This window comes from Cornus florida, unplaced genomic scaffold (genome assembly GCF_030987335.1).
Source record: "Cornus florida cultivar Cherokee Brave unplaced genomic scaffold, ASM3098733v1 CherokeeBrave_3.0.0_Hap2_Chr08, whole genome shotgun sequence".
Lineage (NCBI taxonomy): Eukaryota > Viridiplantae > Streptophyta > Magnoliopsida > Cornales > Cornaceae > Cornus > Cornus florida.
Window position 1 is genome coordinate 16739629 of NW_026775578.1, and position 23668 is coordinate 16763296.

General features: G+C 37.6%; 1 protein-coding gene across 1 annotated transcript; it reads right to left on the reverse strand.

Moving 5' to 3' along the window:
* Nucleotides 1-16274: 16274 nt before the first annotated feature.
* LOC132268443 (transcription factor RAX2-like) lies at nt 16275-18427 on the reverse strand. Its single transcript, XM_059769289.1, has 3 exons — nt 18274-18427; nt 17997-18126; nt 16275-17520 (listed from the first exon to the last, which is right to left on the reverse strand). The coding sequence occupies exons 1-3, from the start codon at nt 18407-18409 to the stop codon at nt 16635-16637; spliced, it is 1152 nt and encodes a 383-aa protein (XP_059625272.1). The 5' UTR covers nt 18410-18427; the 3' UTR covers nt 16275-16634.
* Between the last annotated feature and the right edge of the window lie 5241 nt (nt 18428-23668).

A 23668-nucleotide genomic window follows, 5' to 3' on the forward strand; every position in this document is an offset into this window, starting at 1 on the left:
AATTAGGTCTAAAACAGGACTAAAAAATTTAATGGGCCTGTGGACTAAGCCTTCATAACATAAAATTATATATTATAATTGGATATATATATATATATATATATTATAATGGAGTATGTTTGTGAAGATACAAGAAATTCCTTCACTCTTTCTCTCTCTAGAATTCCTGTATTTCAACCAAAAAAAATATCTCTCCTTTTCTTTCCATTACTTCTCCTATTTATAGAGATTTACAAATGTTGATGGACTGCTGGATCTAGGCCCGTTCCTCCATGAGTCCCGGTCATCTTTGATGGGCTTATGCGCGTTTGGCCCATATGGCAGTGTCTTTCTATGGGCCTGACCCATCTGTACGGACTGAATGTCGCGTTTGCAAGTCATATCCGGCCCATGTCATCTCGGGCCTCCTCAACTGCCCCCATAAGTACCCCTTGTTTAATAAGGGGGTAATTATTGAAGGCGTCTCATCATGACGTTGACGGCTCGAGAAACCCACATGGGGGAACGGACGGTCAGATCCAGAATCAATGTTCCGGGGCTCGATGAATTTCTCGCCTTCCTGACGCTTCGGCCCTTGGGTCCCCCTCGCCTTTATAAGGCTCTAGAATACCACTTCATGCCTTTTTACCGTCTCCATCATCAGTCAAATCTCTCTCTTTTTAGAACAGTGCTAAGCTTTTTCCGGTGAAATCCTTCAAGAGTCATTCTTCCAGCGGTCTTGCAGTGCTCTTTGTTGCTTTCTACCTCAGAGGTTAGTTTTGTTCCTTTTTACTTTCGGCAGGCTTCTTTTTATCCTTTTAGATCCTTCAAACACTTCCACCATGGTTGTAGATCTAGATGTTCTTCGTATGAGACTTAGACTTTCTGACAACATTCAAGTTAGGGTTTGCCCTAAGGATGTTAATATTATGACCGGTGCCGGCCTCCTTCCCGGCGAAGTTTTATTTTCAAACCTTCAACTGAATGTCGTTAGGTTCCCTCTGCACCCCTTCTTTAATTATGTCTTCAATAGACTGGGGATATCCCCTCTGCAGGTAAACCCCAATTTCTTTAGAATCATATCCGTTATGCTACTGTTGATTCGTGACAGAAGTCTGGACCTTGACCTCATAGATCTTATTCTGTGTTATAAGGTCAGTAAGATCCGAACTAACGAGCCCTTCTACCACCTCTACCCGATCGAGAAGATGTCCATATGTACGGACACAATCAAATCTGAAAAGGGTTGGAGGGATAACATCGTGGGCATTAGTGGGGCTTGGTCTTCGCCGGCTGCAGAGGATTACCCAATCCCGAGCGCCTTTGGCGTCTGTTCTATTTCCTCATATAAGAAATTCAAATCTCATAAAAACGATTGCCCCTGCGAAACATGCGTTCCTCGCTTTTGTACTTTCTTATGCCGCTCCTTAGGAATACCTTGTGATGACTTGAGCTACAGTGTTTGCAGGGATAGGAGTAATTACTTGAAAAAATACGTTCTGAACGATATTCCTTCCTGCTCAGACCTCCTCACTTCAGACAACCTCCTAGCGCTCTCATCCCTCGGCTATAACATGAGCAGGCTTCAGATTCCCTCCTTTGGCAGGAAGAAAAATACTCCCCCAGCCACTTCTGCTGCTGGGGCAACCTCATCTCCTGCATCAGCCTCTTCCTCAGCCACCATCTCTGACACCATCCCGAGCACGGTGGCTATTGACTCTGTTGTCAGCACCCCTGCTACCAACCCGAGCGCGTCTCCTCAAATCGCTACAGCCCCTGCTGCCGCTGGGGGCACTCGGGACAAAGAACGAGGCAAAAGGCCTCATCCTGACAGTGGAGTCGACCCTGAGGAGGAACCTCTCATAAGAAGGACCCGGGTCTCTGGGCCGGGTGCTCTCTTGCATCGCCCGGTCAGAGCTCCTGCCCCCTCCGGGCCTGTTGCAGCTGGTGCCTCTGCTTCTGCTTCAGGCTCCCCTTCTCTTCCCACTTTACCACCATGGGCTCCTCGGTACACCCGAAAGGATGGGACGTTCGTGAAGCCGAACGAGACCATGCTAAAGGATGGCCAGATCGCCATGGCGTATTATAGGAGCATGTGGACTCCGAAAGACCTTGAGGCGGCGAAAGGTCTATCCCAGAAGGATGTGTTCAGCCGCTTTCCCCAATCTGCCATGGAGGTGACTTTTATTTTCCAACTCATGAATTCTCTCATATTATTTGGTCTTGCCTTCGCCCGACCAGACTATCGGTTTAACCATTATTAATGTACATCTATGCAGACTTTGTTCGGAATGATGGCTATGCAGAAGCAGGTAGAGATGGGGAACGCCTGGGCTCGTAAGTTTTCTGATAGCCTGGAGGTGGCCAATAAGGAAAAAAACGACCTTCTCGCCAGCAAGAATACCGAGGTATTGGCTCGGCTTGAAAAAACTGAACAAGAAAGAGATGTCTTGAAGAAGGAGAACGACTCTCTTCAGGATGAGAAGGATGCCCTCCAGCTTGAAAATTGCATCTGGCAGACTGAGCGTGATTCAATCAGAGACGAAAAGACAGAGCTCCAGCGCCTTCTGGCTGATGAACAGTCTGCTCGGATGGCTTTTGAGAAGAGAGCTCTGGACGAGCGTACTGCTCTGATTGATACAATCAGCAGAGTGAACGGTGGGATGCTGGCTCTTCATGCTCGGTTCTCAAGGGTCGGCGCTCTTAGATATGCTCAAGGATTCCGAGAAGGTTTCTCCGACTGAGTTCCGGATGAGGGACAGACCAGCTCAACTCCAGATGAGGTCGATAAGGATTTAGGGATTGACCCTCTGGGGGTCTATGTTGACCCAGAACCCACCGAAGCGGAGCACATATTTGATGAGTGCCAGGACATTGCTTCCTCAAGGATCACTACAGCTCCTCCTACCACTCTGCCTCTAACCGCTCCTCAATCGTCAACTGTGGTACCTCCCATAGCCACTGCTGACGTTGGCCCCCAGCAGAATGACTTTGTTATTCATCTTGATTCCCCACCTCGTGAGGGTGAGATGGCTGATGGGGCCGAGGAGGCGGGTCGGCACAACTAGGATGCTGTTGGTACTGAGGCAGCTAGCTAGGACTCCTCCGGACTCTTCGATTCCATACTTTTTTGTAACAATGTGACTTAAATATTTCATTTTTTGTAAACTCAATGCTTATTATGAATGAGATGACAGAACTCTTTTTCTCTTTTTCCTTTGTGTTGCGCTCTGTTCAAACCCATTTTCAATATATATATACCTTTTCTCTCTTTTCTTTTTATATTAATTTTGTCGTGTGCTTGTTTATGGCAAGTGCTTGGCGTTCGGCTTGCGGTGCCAGCTGCCACTTATCTTGCTCAAGTGCCTGGCGCTCGGCTAGAATGCCACTTGCCACTTGGCTTTTTTCATCATTTTTTTTTTTTTTTAGCAAGTGTCTGGCATTCGTCTTATGGTGCCAGCTGCCACTTATCTTGCTTAAGTGCCTGGCGCTCGGCTAGAATGCCACTTGCCACTTGGCTTTAAATTTTTAGCAAGTGTCTGGCGTTCGGCTTATGGTGCCAGCTGCCATTTATCTTGCTTAAGTGCCTGGCACTCGGCTAGAATGCCACTTGCCACTTGGCTTTAAATTTTTAGCAAGTGTCTGGCGTTCGGCTTATGGTGCCAGCTGCCACTTATCTTGCTTAAGTGTCTGGCGCTCGGCTAGAATGCCACTTGCCACTTGGCTTATCATTCTTTAGTAAGTGTCTGGCGTTCGGCTTATGGTGCCAGCTGCCACTTATCTTGCTTAAGTGCCTGGCGCTCGGCTAGAATGCCACTTGCCACTTGGCTTTTCATTCTTTAGCAAGTGTCTGGCGTTCGGCTTATGGTGCCAGCTGCCACTTATCTCGCTTAAGTGCCTGGCGCTCGGCTAGAATGCCACTTGCCACTTAGCTTATCATTCTTTAGCAAGTGTCTGGCGTTCGGCTTATGGTGCCAGCTGCCACTTATCTTGCTTAAGTGCCTGTGCTCGGCTAAAATGCACTTGCCACTTGGCTTTTCATTTTTTTTATTTTTTTATTTTTAGCAACCCATTGAAGAGGAAAGTTATTTTTATAAACTTCAGGAATTTGCACATTCATACGTACTTGATTGACAACAAACAACATCCAATAAAGCCGAAACTTAGCTTTTATTGGTAGTACCTCTTCAGAGACGTGGCATTCCAGGGCTTGCTGACCAACCTTCCCGCCATGGTTTCCAACGTATATGCTCCCTTGCCTATGACTTCTGCAATTCTGTATGGGCCTTCCCAGGGTGGCATCATTTTTTTGACTATCCCCACCTTTCTTTTCAGAACCAGATCGCCAGGGGCAAAGTCTCTGTGTTTCACTCTTTTGTTGTGACTATTCGCCAATACTTGCTGGTATGATGCTAACCTTATTGCTGCAGCGTCCCTCATTTCGTCTATCATATCGAGGTTCAATCTTAACATCTTGTCGTTGTGATCTCGACTCCATGCTAAGCTTCTGATAGTTGGGACCAAGTGCTCAACCGGTATAACTGCCTCGGTACCATATGCCATTGCAAACGGGCTCTCCCCAGTTGGCCGCCTTGGGGTGGTTCTGTAAGCCCATAGGACGTTCGGGAGCTCATCCAACCACTTCCCTTTATGGTCCTCCAGCTTCTTCTTAATGCAGGCGAAAATGGTTCTGTTTGTAATTTCTGCTTGTCCGTTGGCCTGAGGATGACTTACTGCAGCCAACTTCTGGTTAATTCCATACTCCTCCAGCAGCTCTCTTACTTGCTTGCTGTTGAGGTTTGTGCCATTATCTATGACTATTGATCTTGGAACACCGAAACGGCAGATAATATTGTTCCAAATAAATCGTCTCACATGAGTCTGAGTCACGCTAAGATATGGTTCTGCTTCCACCCACTTAGTGAAGTAATCCGTGGCCAGTAACACATACTTGTTCTGAGCTTTTGCAGTTGGTAGAGGACCGACCACATCCATCCCCCATTGCGCGAAAGGCCATGGCGAGGCCATTACGTGCAATTCCTCAGGTGGTTGGTGGATCAACGGTCCATATCATTAGCATTTATCGCACCTTCGAGAGAACTCCTCCGCATCTCTTGACATGTTCGGCCAGAAATACCCTTGTGTCATTGCTTTATGCGCTAACGATCTTCCCCCAGAATGATTGCCACACACACCCTCATGAATAGCTCGCAATACCTGCTGCGACTCCGCGGGGGTGACACACTTCAAGTATGGGCCAGAGTAAGATCTTTTGTACAGCTGGTTATGCACGATGGCGTACTTTGCAGCATTCTTTTTGAGTTTCCTAGCTTCATCCCTTTGCATAGGCAAAACGCCATCTCGAATATAAGTAATGATGGGGTCAATCCAACTCGGTTCATACGGTATGACGTTGACTTGCCAAGGGTCAGAGTCCAAGGGTTCTTCGAAAATAGATGGCTGGGTCAATATTCCTACTGGAATCACCCTCGCCAATGTTTCACCGGAACTCGAAGCACTACATGCTAACCGGTCCGCATCTGCATTCTGTTCCCTCGGTAACTGTATGACTTCAATCTTTGCAAAGTCCTTGGCTTTATGCAGAACGGCAGAACGATATGCCCCCATCGTGTCATCCTTGGTCGCGTACTCACCATTTACCTGCCGAACAATCAACTGTGAGTCACTATAAACAGTCAAACTTCTGACCTGTAGCTCTTTGGCCAACTTTAACCCATTCAGCAACGCCTCGTATTCCGCTTCGTTATTGGTGGCTCGGAACTCAAGTCTAAGTGCTTGACTCAAAGAAGTACCCTCTGGGGTTTGCAGTTTAACCCCAATGCCAGCCCCCATCTGGTTAGAGGAGCCATCCACATAAAGTTTCCAAGAGCCGCACCTGAGGTCTTCTTCCGTATCTTCAGAGTCACATTCTAGCAGAAAATCGGCTACCGCTTGTCCTTTGACAGCTGTTCTCGGCTCATATGTTATGTCAAATGAACTTAACTCTATGGCCCACTTTGTCGTTCTGCCCGAGAGTTCTGGCTTGTGCATAAGTATTCTGATTGGGAAAGTTGTTAGAACAGCTATAGGGTGGGATTCGAAATAATGCCTCAACTTTCTTTTTACGTTTACCAGTGCAAGTATCACCCGTTCGGCCTTCGAGTATTTTCGTTCTGCCTCGGTCATTGTTTTACTGACATAAAATACCGGGTGTTGCACGCCTTCCTTGCAACGAATCAGAACGGCACTTGTCGCAACACTAGATACTCCAAGATACAAAAATAACTTTTCTTCTGGATCCGGGGCTGACAGGACTGGTGGATTCTGCATATATTCCTTCAAATGGGTCAATGCTTGTCGTTGCTCATCTCCCCAGACCTGTCTTCCATGACTCCGAATCGTGTCAAAGAACGGCTTGCAGCGGTCTGACAATTTTGAAATGAATCGACTTAATGCAGCTATTCGTCCTGTGAGGGCTTGCACCTCTCTGATCGTCTTTGGCTTGGCATTCTTAATCAAAGCCTCTGCTTGAGCGGGGCTAACTTCGATGCCTCTGCGGTTGACCACGTGTCCCAAAAACTGACCGGAACTCACACCGAACGAGCACTTGGTTGGATTGAGCCTCATACCATATCGCCTCAGCACATCAAATATATCTTGCAGATGTTTCAGATGATCATTCTTCTTCCTACTCTTTACCACCATATCATCAATATAGGCTTCCACAATCTTTCCTATTTGATCCTTGAAAATTTTGCTAACAAGTCTTTGATAAGTTGCTCCCGCGTTCTTTAGTCCGAAAGGCATAACTTTGTAACAGTATGTCCCTCGCTCGGTTACAAAAGAAGTTTTTTCTTCATCTGCCGGGTCCATAGGGATCTGATTATAACCTGAATAAGCGTCCAGAAAGGTTAAGCGTTCATACCCGGTGGTAGCATCCACCATTTGATCAATCTTTGGCAGCGGGAAGCTATCCTTCGGACAGGCTTTGTTCAAATTGGTGAAATCAATGCATACTCGCCATTTCCCATTCTTCTTCTGTACGACAACGACGTTTGACAACCAATCAGGGTAGTGTACTTCTCTGATAAATCCCGCATCAAGCAGCCTATCAACTTCCTCGGCTATGATTTGGTTGCGTTCTGGAGCAAATCTTCGTTACTTCTGTTTTACTGGTTTGAAATTGGGATTGACATTCAAAGAATGACAGGACACGGAGGGATTAATTCCAGGCATGTCTAGGTGACTCCATGCAAATACATCGGCATTGTGAGACAAGAAGTCAGCTAGCTCTTGCCGCTTTTCCCTGGTCAGTCTTTTTCCTACTCTGGTAGTTCGTTCTGGCCTGGACTGATCGATCTGCACATCCAGAAGGGGCTCTTCGGTCAAGTCAACTGACCCCTCCACCCTGTTCTGCTTGGGCGAAGGTTCCTGTAATTGCTATCTGGGGCTTGCCGGTCGGACGGGCGCCTTCCCTTTCCCAGCATACTTTAGTGTGACGGAATAGCACTCTTTGGCTGCAACCTGATCCCCACGAATGTCTATTACCTTATTTCCATCGGGTCCGAGGCACCTCATGACCTAATGCAAAGTTGAGGGTACTCCTTGGACTCTGTGAATCCATCATCTTCCCATCAGGAGATTGTACGAGGGGTGAATCTCTACAACCACAAAAGTTTCCATAAGAGTTTGTTCTGCAGCTTGAACTTCTACTTCCACCATTCCGACAGGCTCCACCCTCTTTCCATCGAATCCTAACAAGGGGTTTCCAGTGGGCTTGAGCCTCTCTGGTTTAATCTCGAGCCGATCAAATGTGTCCCTCGGCATAACATTCGCACTGCTCCCGAGATCGATCAGAACTCTGCGCACCAAGCAGTCTGCCACTGTCAAACTGACTACCAACGGGTCTTCATGGGGGATTTGAACACGCTGCAGGTCTGTCCTGTCGAACTTTATCTGTATCGATGTGATCTGCTGGTGTAGAGTATTCACACTGCTGACCCTTTTCTTCATCTGCGCCTGCCGTAGGCGCGCTCGGAGCAGCTCATCTGAATCTTCGCTGGGCTCGGGTCGACCGTGGATAGCATTGATTATACGAACTGGTTGTGAATTGTGGGAGCTTTGTTTATGGCTTCTTTTTACTTGTTCCATCGGTCGATTCTGCTCTGTTGCCGAGCCTTGAACATAACTCGCGAACTCCCCTCTAGCTATCAACATCTCCACTTGCCTTCTCAAATTCCTGCATTCATTAGTCTGATGACCGAAATCGGAATGGAAAGCACGATGTTTAGTCTGATCCCTCTGTTCGAGGGGTTGCCTAATTGGCAGTGGTGGATGAAACTTATCTTTGTTCTCCTGATATAGCCTCGCCAGAGTGACCTTCAGCGGAGTGATCAGCTCTTCCTCCCTAGACCTCTTTTCTGCCTTCCAGGAGGTCTGACGCTGCGGCTGAGCCTACTTCTGCCTGATCTTTGCCTTGGACTTCTCCTCGGTCGACACGAGCGATGCTGTCTGAGCATTGGCTGCCTCCTCTTCTTCTAGGCGCACAAAGCCGTCGGCTCTTTCATTGAGTTCATCCATAGTCGTCGGCGTGTTCACTACCAGACTGGTATGGAACGGAGTGCCACGTGTCATGGCTAACTTGAAGGCTTGAACCGCTGTAGAAGGGTGGCATTCGATCACCATACTCTTAGTGAGATTAAACCTGGTGAGAAAAGCCTGGAGACGTTCATCTTTGTGCTGTCTCATTGTGAATAGGCTTGAGATGTCCTTTGGCGGACGCTTGTTCCCATAGTATTGACTTATGAACCGATCACACAGATCTCGGAAGCTACCAATAGAGCTCTTAGGCAAGTTCTTGAACCAGCTGAGCGCCGGTCCAGCTAGGCTTGTAGGGAAACATTTGCACATTAAAGCATCGTTTTCCGTATTCAGGGCCATCTTCAACTGGATATGGTACACATGATCGATCGGATCGGTTGTTCCGTCAAACAGAATAAATACTGGCATAGCAAACTTCCTTGGATGAGGGGCATTCAGGATCTCGTCAGTGAATGGTGAATCAACTGTTCGAGCTGCGGATCGGAGCGTTTCATTCTCTCTTTGGCGCCCAGTGGTAGCTCTGTGGGCTACGGTTCTGCTCTCCGAACCGCGATGAGTGATTGTAGCCATGGAAGGCCGGTAGGACGGATCGAACGACCGTTCCTCTATGGGCTCTCTTTGCCAAGGCGACGCAACTTGGCGGCGATCAACCTCTATCACCTCCTCTCGGTTGAACCTTTCCCGATGTGGATCTAAGGTCATGGCTTCATTCTGTCTGATCTGCTCATGTCGCGGATCAACGTGAGTCGATCCTTCGTGATCCTCAACTCGACGAGCATTTGGCGGCAAATCACGGTGGAGAGCTAACTGACTGTTCTCGTCCTGCTCGCCTTGATGCGCGATATTAGATTGAACACCTCCTTCTCCGGCCGGAGGTGGACGCGAAACCGCGGGCATTTGCTGATGTTACATTCCAGCTTTCAATTCTGCATTCTCTTTTTTGAGAGCCTCGATCAAGTTCATCAACTCCTCAAGCTTTGTTTGCTGGACAGCCTCCATCGGATTGGAGCTTTCACCTATCATTATTCCTGAACGGAGTAAAGGCATTAATCTCAAGTTCGCGAGTAGATCTGAGCTTCGTGAGTGGGAATTTTTTCAGATCTGGTTTCGAATTCTCCGAATTATGCTCACGGTTGACGAGATCTGAATTGTCCGAATTCTAAATCCGTCAGATCCTGCCACAATCGAACAACTCGTTGTTGCGTAGATCTGAAGCCACTTCTGCCAAAGCTTCAGGAACTAAAATTCCTCCAGAGTAGGTCACAATCGCTCAGATCTGGATCCAACTCCCAAAGATCGAGTCTCGATCAACCGAATTGGTTTGAATCCACGCGATATTCATCATTGATCAACCAATCTTCCATGCGTTCCCACAGACGGCGCCAATTGAAGATACAAGAAATTCCTTCACTCTTTCTCTTTCTAGAATTCCTGTATTTCAATCAAAAAAAATATCTCTCCTTTTCTTTCCATTACTTCTCCTATTTATAGAGATTTACAAATGTTGATGGACTGCTGGATCTAGGCCCGTTCCTCCATGAGTCCCGGTCATCTTTGATGGGCTTATGCGCGTTCGGCCCATATGGCAGTGTCTTTCTATGGGCCTGACCCATCTGTACGGACTGAATGTCGCGTTTGCAAGTCATATCCGGCCCATGTCATCTCGGGCCTCCTTAACTTGCAAATGGCTTATCAAATTCAGTTTGTGAACAGTTCATGAATAAACGAATCGAGCTCACTGATGTTCAAGCTCGACTCGTTTATGAATCGAGCCTCATAATTCAACTTGAGCTCGGTTCATTTATAAATGATCTGAGCTTGAGTCGAGTAATTCACAAGTCAAACCCGAGCAGTCTGCGAATGGCTCGGCTCGTTTGCAGCCCTATAAATGAGTGAATATGCAGTATTATTCAATAGTTTAAGTTTTTGGATAAATGGACAAACGTTTACTCGTTATAGTTGGAATGAAAGTCAAACCCAATCATTTAGGAAAAAAAAAGTCAAACCCAATCCTTGATCCGATGTCACGTCAAGCAACTGGTCCGGAGGTGTTCTAGTGAGCCCACCCAGGTAGGCAGAGTGACACAACCGTAGTAAGGGGGTTGCGAGTTCAGGTAGGAGAGAATGATACAAGGGTACTTGTGCCACATTGAATCCAAATGAAAAGTGAAATGGGTATAAATGAGTGGGTATGGAACACTACGTACACAATAACTTAAGTTTTTGAATAAATGTGCAAATACCCACCTATTATATCATGTCTATTTAAAGACAAAATATTATATATATATATATATATACCATATGTTCTTTAATATTTATATGAAAAATGATTTAAAGGTCGATTGGTTTCGTCTATTTGCCGAAGTAACTGATTCAGGATCATGATTCTCATGTTTCTAATTACCTAATGGTTAATATCTATTTGTTTTTTTTACAACATTTTTCAATCCAACTTTCATTTTATTTAAAAAAAAAAAAAATTTAACTTCATAAGACTAGCAAAAATTATACAAAGAAATTAATGTAAGCATTTTTTACAAATGTATAGGAATTTCAATCCAACAAATTATTCAATATAATCCAATCACAGAATCTCGACCTACACCAACAGTTAGGTAAATTAATTATTGAGTCACTAATAATGTTAACTTTTATAACTAGTTTGTTCACAAAAATAATAATAATAAAACTTTTATAAATAGTGTTTATTTGATCTTCTTCCATGCACCAAATTCGAGTCTTTGCAAATTTTCCTCTAATGAGAGCTCACATTAAATATGAATATAATAATTACCTCTTTTTATTTATATATATATTTATTTTGGCAAAAAGTAAATAGCCCTTCTTTACTCTGTTCCTTTTTTATTGTCCAACTTTGTAAGATGATGTCTTTCATTATTTTTTTAGGGCTAATTTCACTGACACCTTTTAAGTTTGGCTAAATATTTCTCTTAAACATCTTTTGAAAATAACTATCACTCACATTACAAATTTTTGTTTCATTTTTTACTCACCCCCAGCAGTTATTTTCACAGTTATGACACAATGTAAAATGACTTAAACATTATTTAACTTTGTCAAAACAACTATTTAATCTAAAGAATTAGATAAAAAGACTAAAATATTTCCAAATATTTTGTAAATTTACAAGTTATATTATACGTAGTATATCTTTATTGTTTCTTATGTTATATATATATATAGATAACGTCCTCAAAACTCCATAAACACCGGTAAGAAGCTCTAAGCAGCAACTTTAGGCGACGTCAAGGTGGCAACGGCAAGGTAGATGATTTGCCGGCTCCGCAGATGAGAGGACTTGAAGGATCATTTACGGGTTATAAATTTTTGTCTTGTCAATTTAACCAAGCTTATCAAACCGGGACAACCATTTTGGGATGAATTAAAATGAAAAGGTTGACAGAGGGAGTAAATAATAAAATGAGTGGTGATATTTAGGCAGAAGAATTAGGCATAATTGTTTGATGGAATACATTGAAAATGAAGAGTCCCACTTTTTTATATTTTGTCATGCATTGATCAATTAAAAACATAGAACATTTGTAGTTTGTAATTCAAAAAACAGTTCTCAAACATTCATATAAATTATTCTCAAAGAATAATCTTTTATAGTACTCTGAAAATATGTATTTTTATAACTGAGTTTTAAAAAAAGAGTTTTCAAAAAATTGAACAAAACAAAATTTTTATACAAATTTCTATTTTTAATTTTTTGATAATAAAAAATTATTTTCAAATTACAAATAAGCATACCCATCCCATTAAGAAATTCTTGTCCACCTTCTCGACTTTAAAACTATTTTTCCAAAATCATATAATTGACATTTACCTTATCTATCCTTGAGTCCTTTTTAGTATTTTTGACAGCATATGATATTCTTAAAAGAAAAAGTGTTGAATAACCTAGTTTGGTGATATTTATTTCATCTGTCAGAATGGCCCTGTCCATGGTTTCCACACCTTTTGACCTTTACACTTCACTGGAAAAGACATCCGTAGATACAGTTTTCCCCACACCTCTAACACAATCAAAATAATTGTAATAAAGAAATCGTAATAACTACTGGTAGCCCAATCAATTTATTTGTACATTTTAAATGTCATACATATTGCAGATTTTGAAGTGGCAGAGCCATAAACTTATCTTTGATCTTGAAGTGGCAGAGCCGTAAACTTATCTTTAATCTCTCTCTCTCTCTATATATATATATAGATATACAAACACACACACACACACACACACGCACGACTGACATTAGATCTTGCGATCATGTAATTTTGGACCCTTTAGGCTGCTTCCCAATGTGGATTCCCTGTCACTTTGTCCATATAAATTACTTCAATCAACTTTTCTAAGAAGGTTTTCAAAAAAAAAAAATAAATAAATAAATATAAAAACGAGGAAAGTCGAGCAATTTATAAATATTTAGACTTATCTAAATATCAGTGAATAGTATATTTTAAATACGGACCGAAACATATAATTTGATAATTCAGTAACAACTAATCAATAAATCAGATATTAATTATAGTTGATCCTTTTGATTATAATTCAATTCCATATAATATAAAATGAATATATTATAAATATATTGTTTAATTATATAACACATAATATTTACATAATAAAAAATATTTGTATCCTAATATTTTCTTCTTCTTCTTCTCTCTATCTATTTTTTCTTATTTTTTATATTTTTTTCTTTAACAAAGACTCAGATATCAATTTCTTCTGGTTTTTTTTTTTTTCATATTTTATTTCATCCTGATAATTGTTATTTTTTTCCCGGAATTCTGATAATTAATTGTTAATTTGCTCATCTCTTTTAACATTACTTATATATATATATATTTATTTATTTATTTATTTATATTTAACAAATTGAATATTCGATTAATAACAAATCGGATTTCATAAATAATACATCAAACCAGAAGTAATTCTTAAAGAATTTGAATTGAGTTGAATCTTATACAGTTCGAAAACCAACCTTTTACAACTCTAATTACACGTGCTCCAGAAGCTTTAAAAGGTGTGGCAATCACTGTATCACAAAAGTATATAGCTTAAGATGGATAACATTGTAACAATCTTATTTTTTTACTCAAATGTGTTCGTAATATATCTTAAATGCGTATATATATGTTTTTTTGAAAGGTAATTAAAATGTGTATATCTCTTTATAGAAATATTGTTTGATTTCTTTGTCTATAATGTTATACTATATCACCATCTTAAACTTGTATCTTTTTCACAATATGGATGTCTATTAGGACTACAACTTGAAGACTGAAGTACGTACTTGGAGACTTGTACCACCATGTATTTAATTAAATGACCTAACCAATGTAGCATAAGATGCTTTTGAGCATCTAAGATATATGTGTGTGTGTGTGTGTGTGTGTGTGTGTGTGTGTGTGGGCATTTCCTTTTGTGTGAGGTACAAGGTTAAATATTTGAGAGGAACTTTTGTCACAGCAATATCTTAGTAGGTAGCAAGTAGTACATTGTGGGACTTTTGAGCATTTAGTTACAGCACATCCTCCCTTAGAAAAAAATTTCTTGTTCTCTATCACTTCAATGTGTGTGTGTGTGTATATGTATAATTATTATTATTATTTTGAATTTCAAACAATTTGTATAAACAGTACTATAAAGCTGGATCACTTGATTTGATTTTTATTTTTATTTTTATTTTTTAAGTTTAAGCAAAAGGATCATTTCAAATTATGAATATTGAAAGAACATGGAATTAATTTCACTCATATATTAATGCCAAGAGATATAAAAATTCTCTAAAAGGAGCATTTGGATTTTAATAACTATAAAGTTAAAAGGCAGAAATTTTCACAATGCTTGCATGAGAGAGATCATGCGGCATTATTTACCTCAGAGAGAGAGAGAGAGAGAGAGAGAGAGATTATATGACATATTCTCTATTTTCTCTTGAAAAGATGATGATGGAAAGAAAGATAACTTCCTGTAAAGAACCATTGGTTTTTGTTAGGTTAGACCTAGTTTTTTATAGTATATATATATATATTTTTCTCTCCAATAAAATTTTCAATTATAAGAAGGAAAAAATGAACCATAGGTTCTTCTTCTTCGGTTTTTTTTTTTTAAAAAAAAAATGATTTTCCAACTGGAATCAATTTGATTAAAAATGCATGCATGTCAGGCGGCCAGTTTTTTTTTTTTTTTTTTGCTTACCTAAGCTTACTGTGCTAAACAATGGTCAACTTTGGTTGGGACCCAGTGCCAAAAATATAATCAAAAAACAAGAGTCAATGATCAAACTGATCAAGGCATCCTAATGATCAATGGGACCATTAGCTGTGATCCATATATTGTTACATTAATGTTGTCTGTATCATAATGTAGTTACTAATATTCATACTATAATTAAGTAATACAGGATAAGACACGTACACATAGTAAAGTAATAGCTTTTGATAGACTATTCTAAGTGACTTTTATAAGAAGACTGAGATTATGATTAATTATTTATATTTCAAAGCTTCAGCCACCACAAAGTCCAAAATTTTCATCATTATTTTTTTCGAATTTTGATATACAAGTTCCCACCTTGGGCTTGACTTATTCCAACAACAGATTCTGTGGTGTAATAGCCAAACAACCAATTAAAAGAGTTGGTTGATAAGTATTAGTCTTTGTGTGTAACAACCAAACACCTTAAAAAAACAACCAAACATCTTAACAAGTACATGACATCCAAAATTAATGTAAAACAGTTGGTTGAGTATTAGTCTTTGTGTGTAACAGCCAAACAACTTAAAAGTACATGGCATCCAAAATTAATGTTAGAGGCTCTTGCTTAAGATTAGTGTAAGAGCTCTTGTTAAGGAGTATTTAATGATATAAAGTTGCATTTATGCTAAAATAATATATATATATATATAAAGCTGCATTAAATGATTTTTTAAACCATCAAGAAAAAGAAAACTTATCCTTCTGGCTAAATCATAATAGGTAGAATTCAATTAATGCTTCTGTGTATAACTTTTTGTTTACATAAAACACCCCTCAAAGTACACTCTCAAATCTAGCTTAAAAATCAAAATTCTTTACAATCTTAAACTAAAATTGTTTTATTTTAACCAAAATTTCTAAAATTTATTTGCAAAATTTTAAACCTTAAATTCCAGTATTTCGAAAAACCACACCCAAAATTATGAAGCCTAATTCTGAACCTTTTGAACCCTAAATCGTAAATCATTTCGCAACCTAATTATAACCTGCAAGCCATACATCCTAGCCCTAAATTTTGGGGGCAATAAATCTTAATTTTTATACCTAAAATTTTACCTGCAAAAATCATGAGGTTTTAATCCTAGACAGTAATCTTTTAAATTTAAAATAAAATACTTTAGGTTTTTATAAACATTATTATAGGGGCACATATGGTATTTGAATTGTATAAAGAGCTACTTTGGTAAAATCTCATCATTTAATGATGCTTATTTTACTCACTTTTATTAATAAAATAGACTTCAAACATTTTTTTTAGGTTGCACTAATGACTTACTATTATCTAGTTTTTATATATATTCATTAATATATACATATCTATATATATATGTAGTAGTATAAAACAATGCTTATACTGAATTAGTGTGTAGAGTTTGAATGATGATAACTTATTGAGCGCTGCTAGCCAGTAGCAACAGTGTGTGATGACTGTGAGTACCATAATTGTAACCTCTTCACTAGTTTTCATGACATTTATTTCAGAGTTTTTGAAGTAGGAGTAAGAAAGAACCGTACAGACAGACATCATCACTCCCCAAAAAAAGAATTGCACAAAAAGAAAAGCTCTACAATGTACTGTCAAAAAAAAAAAAAAAGAAATGTTTTTTTTTCTTCTTTCATTTCCATCCATCAGATTCAGAGAACAGAACACAAAACCCCAGAAAGAAAGAAACTGATGAAACTAGTCTAATCTGAATCTCCTCCCCCACCATACCATACCCCTCCAAATCTTTCTGATTTTACTTACAGTCAGTTATCATCAGTAGTAGTAGTACATAGCTCTCTTTTGTGTCTTGCCCTTGTTTTCATCATTCAAAGAGAAGCTATTACAACCATTATCAGTACTATCATTACTACTACTAATCAGTTGCTTAACTTCCATAAGATCATACTCTAATGTAGTAGCACTGTTATTCCCAAAATACACATTTGGCTTCTGATCATGATCAGCCCATGTAGTAGTAGTAGTAGTAGTGTTGAGATAATTATTATCATGATCACCCCCATTGTGGCCATAATCAAGCATGAATCTTTGATTCTCTTCAAACCCATTTGCTAAGAAGCTTTGATCATGAAGACCCATGTCTTCAATTTTTATCTCTTTGCTATAGCTGATCTGATCATGACTGCAACTTAAGCTTCCATCGGAGAAGGAGCAACTTGGTTGTTGATGATGATCATGAGTAGTAGTACCCCCAAACATGAGGAGGTTATTGTCTTTGAGTAGTGGGTAATACTGCATGGAATTAGTAGTAGTACTCATCAAGCTCATCATCTCTTGGGTTTGAAGAAGCTGAGAATGGTTGGCTTCAAATGAATTGGTAGCGTTGTTGACATTCAAAAGATTTGATGGAACTGAAATGGGTTGATCAAGGCATGTCAGAGACTTGGCATTTGGAGTAGTGTAATAGAGATTACAATCTTTGAATGGTGATGGTGGTTGTGGTGGTGGAGTTTGATAAAGAGGATGATGATGATGTATATTTGGGAATGGTGGTGGTGGTGGTGGTGGTTTTGAATATCTTTGAGTGGTGATGGATGGATTAACCATCATACCCATGAGCTTCTTCTTGAGCTTTGTGTTCCAATAGTTCTTGATATCGTTGTCAGTCCTGCCTGGTAATCTAGCAGCTATAACTGACCACCTGCACTTGTTGAGAGAATAAGTTCCATAAGAAGAAATAACACCTAATTTGAAGATCAGCTTTCTCTTCAATATATATATATATATACGGCTGTGTATATATAGGTTTAGGTGTTAGATCTAAACTTGGCATGCATGCACAAGAATTGTCCAAAAGTAGCAGAATCTAATAACAAACAACATTTAAATTTACCAACTAAATCTCTCTCACTTGTATTACCTCAAAAAAAAAAAAAACCGAGTAGCTAGCTAGCTCTCTCTGTGGGTACTGTGTGAATTTCTCTCTCTTTCCTTCTTTCTCCTTTTTTTCCATCTTTAGAAGAACTTTATCAATTAATTGATGTTCTGTCATCATAGCATATTATGATAAGGAGGGAAAAAGGGGAAAAAGTGGTACTAGGATCAATTTGGTTTATAAGTGTGTATAGAAATAGAAAAAAATGGGAAAGATGAGAACAAAAATGGAAATTTGATTACCTGCTTCCAATGCTAGCAAACAAGCTGCAGATGATCCTGTCTTCATCATCAGAAAATTCACCATGCTTAATGTTGGGCCTCAGATAGTTGAGCCATCTCAATCTGCAGCTCTTCCCACATCTCTTTAGACCTGATCCAATTAAAAGTACCAAACAACATACAAATGAAGCAAGAAAAAGAGTGAGAGAGAGAGAGAGAGTCCAAAACCAAACACCATCAAAATAAAAATGAAGCAAGCAAGAGAGAGAGAGAGAGAGGAGAAATATGTTAATCTTACCAGCTTTTTGTGGAAGAGCAATCCAATTCCCACCAGTACCATACTTCTCTATGAACTCCTTAAGCTTTGAGTCTTCTTCAGGAGACCATGGTCCTTTCTTCACATTTGCCTTGTCACAGCAAGGAGCCCTCCCCATCTCTCTCTCTCTCTCTCTCTCTCTCTCTCTCTCTTCTTTTCTGAGTCTTCTTAAAGTGTAGGGGTCGACTTTGTGTGGTTATGGTGGCTTTTATTTAAGAGAGAATTGGGTTAGGGCTGTAAGATATTATTATGGTTTGTTTAATAATTACTGTGTGATGCAGAAGTCAAAAGGACAGGGCTGGCAGGCTGTTTAATCAGTTTATAACTCTTATGCTCTCTCTGTCATATATATATATATATATATATAGAACAAGTTTTTATCTCAGATATTGGAACCCTATATCCAAACTTCCTCGGTCTCTTCTTCTGGTTCAAGAATCCAAAGTCCTTTGGTTATAAATCAAGTAAAATATTAGTATATACAAGCAAACTAATTGATGGCTATGTGTTTCTTAATTGACTGCCACATTTTCAAACTATACCCTAAGTTATAGGTAAGTAAATGAGAATGTAACGCAATAAAAAACTGTTCGATCTTCTTATATAGCTTCATGTCAATCTTCAATTATGTCTACCCAAAAAAAGCATAGTTCATTACAAAAATTGCTGAAATAGATTAATTAAAAATGTTAGAAATACACAAATACATCATATATTGATCAAGCATTCGTACATAAGAAACTCAATAAGTGCACGATTATACATTAAGGGTTGTAGTTTAGTGATACTTGTATATAAGTAAAAATGAATGAGTAAATGTTTTTCATAGCAGGTAAAAAAACTAAAATAAAATAAAAATTAACAAATAGGATAACGATTGTCATGTTATTTAATAAATGAAATTGGACAAATCACCCTTGCGACTATTTAAATTAAGCATGGCTAGTTCAAAATTTAAATTAGTATGTGCATGTCAAAAGAGAGAAAAAAGGCGAAGGATAAAAAGGAAGTGGTGAAGGACCTTCCTTGAATGATTCTGTTTCCCTACTGCATATGGGATATAGGCATGGTGACTGATGAGAATGATCATGATGATGAGTTCAAATATATACATATATATATAGATTCATCTGATCAATCAGGTGCTTTGGATGGACTAATCAATGCCACCCTTTTGAATTGTTTTGTCAGAGCTGATATACGATAGGCAAACCAATTTACTGGTCCAAGTGAATTGAAATTAAAATATTCCTTAATGGAGATTTGTGTGGCTAAAAATGTCACAATGGTACAGAAGGCAAAAGTTCCAACTTAATTTACTAGTGGCCTTTGTTTTTCATTAGTGAACTTAGTTTAATTAATTACTTAGTGGCCTTTGCCATTTCTTTCACATGCTCAAAATTAATCCCTTTCCTTTATTCAATTAATAGAATAGATAATATATAATAATAAGAAAATATCTAAGAATCCATATTTCAAAGGGATGATCATCCCTCCAAGTTCTCATTATATTAACACTTCACCAGCTTGAATTAAAATTTGAATTTGCTTACTCTAACTACTCAAAAATTAAGTATAAATCATTCGCAAGAGTAAGAATTTCTTATCATGTATTTTACCTCCTCATAAACAAGAGATTGAGGGTTGCAGTCTGATCCAATTATGGGCGTGTGTAATTAGAGGTGTCAATGTTTGACACTATACGTTAATACGTTTTGAACATAATACGAAATAAGTGAATTTGGGTTTGAGTTAATTGTATTCGGATCGTAATTTTGTTGATCCATTTTGACACGGTTATTAAATGTATTATGTTCGTATTTGAACTATCAACTCGTTTATAACAGTTTAACTAAACATATTAAATAAACATGTCGTATTAATGTTAAAATGATTTATTTAACTAAATGTGTTAGATAAATAGAATATTCATATTTTGATACGGCACGAACGCAATTAACCTATATGTAACTAATTAGCTAGTGCCAAAAAAAACAAAATAACACTGTAATCAATTGTAACATTCAAGTTAAGATATGCATAATTTTAATATATATTTTTAGTACGAACTTATGAATTGAAAAGCTGAATCCTATCAAAAGAAGAATGCTACAAACTTTTTGCATGCTTGAATCAATTCATAATAATGATTACATTGATGGCCAAATCTTTGAGATGGTCCAGTGGTAGAAGCTAAGAAAAGGTCATAATGTAGCCATGTAGGTGCACATTGACTTTTATCCTTACTTCCCTGACCAAAAGGAAAAGAAATGACTCAAGTCTTACAGTGGTTAACTTTTTGGTTAGTGTGTCAAGTTGGCATTTTAGAATATTTCAAGTTTGAACCAAAAATACCGTGTCAACATTGGTTTATTGGTTGATTAGTCCATATATCAAGAAAGCTTTAGATATTACCACATCATGATCGAAAATAGTAGTAGTAGTATATTAAACAAAGACTAGCTAATTAATGTCAGGAAATAGTAAAATTCCCAAAAGATTAGGATTAATTCCCAAAAGATTAGGGTTTATTCCCTCTCTTTTTCATTCAACTCATCTCTTCATAAACTGATTCAAGCTTCAATCACCATCATTGTTTTAAAACCGTTACATTGCAAAATTTGACTTTTGCACAAGCCTATCTTAATTGAATAATCAGAAGACCATGTCATACCTTAAATAAAATAAAACTTACAACTTCTAGTTTAAATTTTGAAGAAGTTGATGGTTAATTTAGGATTAGAAGAAGTGCTTTGTTTGACATTCAGAAAACAGTTATTAAAAATTCAAAAAATAAAAAACTATTTTTATAATTATATCCATATGCCTAAAGGGTAGTTCATAAGAAGAAAAATAAAGCAAGCCCCAATCTTGATATACTAATTAATAGCATGATTGAAATTGAGTGTTAGCATGAGATTAAAAAAAAAAATTGAATGGGAGAGTCAAATAGAGGTTGGATTCATAAAATAAAAAGCTGAAGCTTCTAGTTTCGGATAGAGGGAATCTACATTAAATAACAATCTTGTAAATTGCATATTTAAGTATAAACAAAATGAGTTCTCAATTTTAATGTTTTAGTAATGTTGTTGATTGGGTCATCACAAACGTAAACGCGTCTAAGTATGCGAACCACCAACCCTTCAATAATGTTTTGTGATTAATTGATACACAACACTTTATACTCTCCATTAATTTTATATCTCGAAATGTCACTCATTCTATTCAACCTCTCATGACGTTCACATTATAGATCATGGGTTGAGTTTTGCTCATGGTTCTAGAAAAATTCTGATAACTTTTGCGTCAGAGAGTGTATAATTTTTTTAAAATTCAATATAAAAATTTGTCTATTGATTGATTCATTCATGTGGGTTATGAGTTAATAAGGTAAAAACTTTGAATAACCGCGTCGACTGATTATGGTAATTTTTAAATTTATCTTTACATACAACTTCACAAAACTTAGAACTTTCTTCCATGATTTCTAACAAATAAAATAAGAATTACATAATGGTAAGATTGTTTTATTATAATTTAAAATTTAATATATTTGTTTATATATTTTCCATCTATACTGTATGCATAATGTACGTGGTAGTATTACATATCATTTCTTTCTGAAAAATCAAACGAATTTTTTGCAATAAACATGGTAGTTGACTTGTCTTTACTTTATGAAGCAATCATTGATTCAGTTAACTTTATTTAATCATGAATGTACATATCCATAGTATTCAACAAGATTGTATTCTCTATTTTAAGTACTACTAGTAATTTAAAATTTAGCATAATCTATAACATGATTGTCAATAATTAATTTAAGGAGAAATGTAATGTAATATCGCAACTAATCAACCATCCAACTACCCAATTATCCAACTCTATTTTAGGGATTCAATTCCGATCCCATGCAACGTTTATATTGTTAATGTAACACATTACATCGTAAAATAAAAAATAAAAAAATTTGCTACATAAGCAATGTAATATAATTGTTGCACAAATGAAGTAAAATTGTAACATATATATATTTATATATATATATAAACGATATGAAATTATTACTCAGTACATAAGTAATGTAATGACACAAAAAAAATGTTCGTTTGTTAAATGAGATCCCATCCCAATTCATTAGTTATCTAAGACTTTAACTTATCCTGTATCCACATCTAAAATAAAATGATAATGAGAAAGCCATGGTTGCACGATCTTACGTAATTACTTTAAGTCACAAATTGGGTAATTGATAAACCCTAAATTGACAATCTGAGTGAAAGCCATTGATAGGTTCTATACTATCAATTGACGTTTTTAGTAAAATTAATCAAATACTGTAAAACAATTGGGCTAAGGGTCAAATGAATATAATAATTTTTCTTGAATATCTCCTCAGTACGAACCGACCTTTAGAGCTCATTCCACTGAATATATTCTAAGAAGAGATAATGTCTATATTCTTTATTATTTTGATCAACAAATTATTGTACCGAAATTCTCAGGAAAACAATGGAGACACAATATTTAATTTGGCTGCTCTCATACTTGAATCCAAAACTTTAGCTATCCAAGTTTTGTTTTATTTCATTATAAATGTGCAATGGATTGTTTTGATAATTTTGGAGGCGGTTTGAGAAGGACAAATATTGGGGATTTTTTTTTTTTTCCGTTGAGGACATTTTAACGAGCCCATTTTGGCCTAAACAAATCTCTTTACAATCGGAAAAATGGTCAACTCGCACAATTCAACACACTACTTTTTATTAATTTTGACGTGATTTAGTCAAAATCAGATTCGGAATTTTTTTTTTCATGACTCTTTATATTAACCTTTAAAACTCTCATAGATTTTATCGATAAATTTATATGTTTATCTCTTTACTTTTCTAGTTATTACTATTATTATTTTTTTAATCCACTCTTTCTAGTTATTCAACACTAAGTCACACAATTCGTTCAAAAAGGTCCCGCTCTCAAGCTCCGCATGCAAATTTGTGATTTGAGAGTGAATTCGCACAAAATTCGCGAATTCAATTTTTGCAATTAGTGGATTTGTTTTTCTAATTCGTGGTTTTTATACGAATTTACTGACACAATTATTCAATATATACATTAATTACTTAAATTTCACATGTGCCCTACTTGTATTGCATTGATGTGTGTGTATATATATATATATGTGTTAATTATATATGTTTGACAATATACTACTAAAAAACTTCCCAATTGGAGAATATTACAAATAAATCACTCATCAATTAGAAAGTTAGCTTATTTATTACCTATATCATTAATGAAATAAATAATAATGAATATATTTGCATATGAATTTAAATAAATAAAAAATAAAAAATATATATGTCTTTATCTGATA

Bases quoted from the DNA above. Each gene is read 5' to 3' on its own strand.
- LOC132268443 (XM_059769289.1), bottom strand. From the start codon at position 18,409: ATGGGGAGGGCTCCTTGCTGTGACAAGGCAAATGTGAAGAAAGGACCA. The intron at 18,127-18,273 runs GTAAGATTAACA...TAATTGGATCAG, and splicing joins TGCTCTTCCACAAAAAGCTG to GTCTAAAGAGATGTGGGAAG. The intron at 17,521-17,996 runs GTAATCAAATTT...CAACAAGTGCAG, and splicing joins TTTGCTAGCATTGGAAGCAG to GTGGTCAGTTATAGCTGCTA.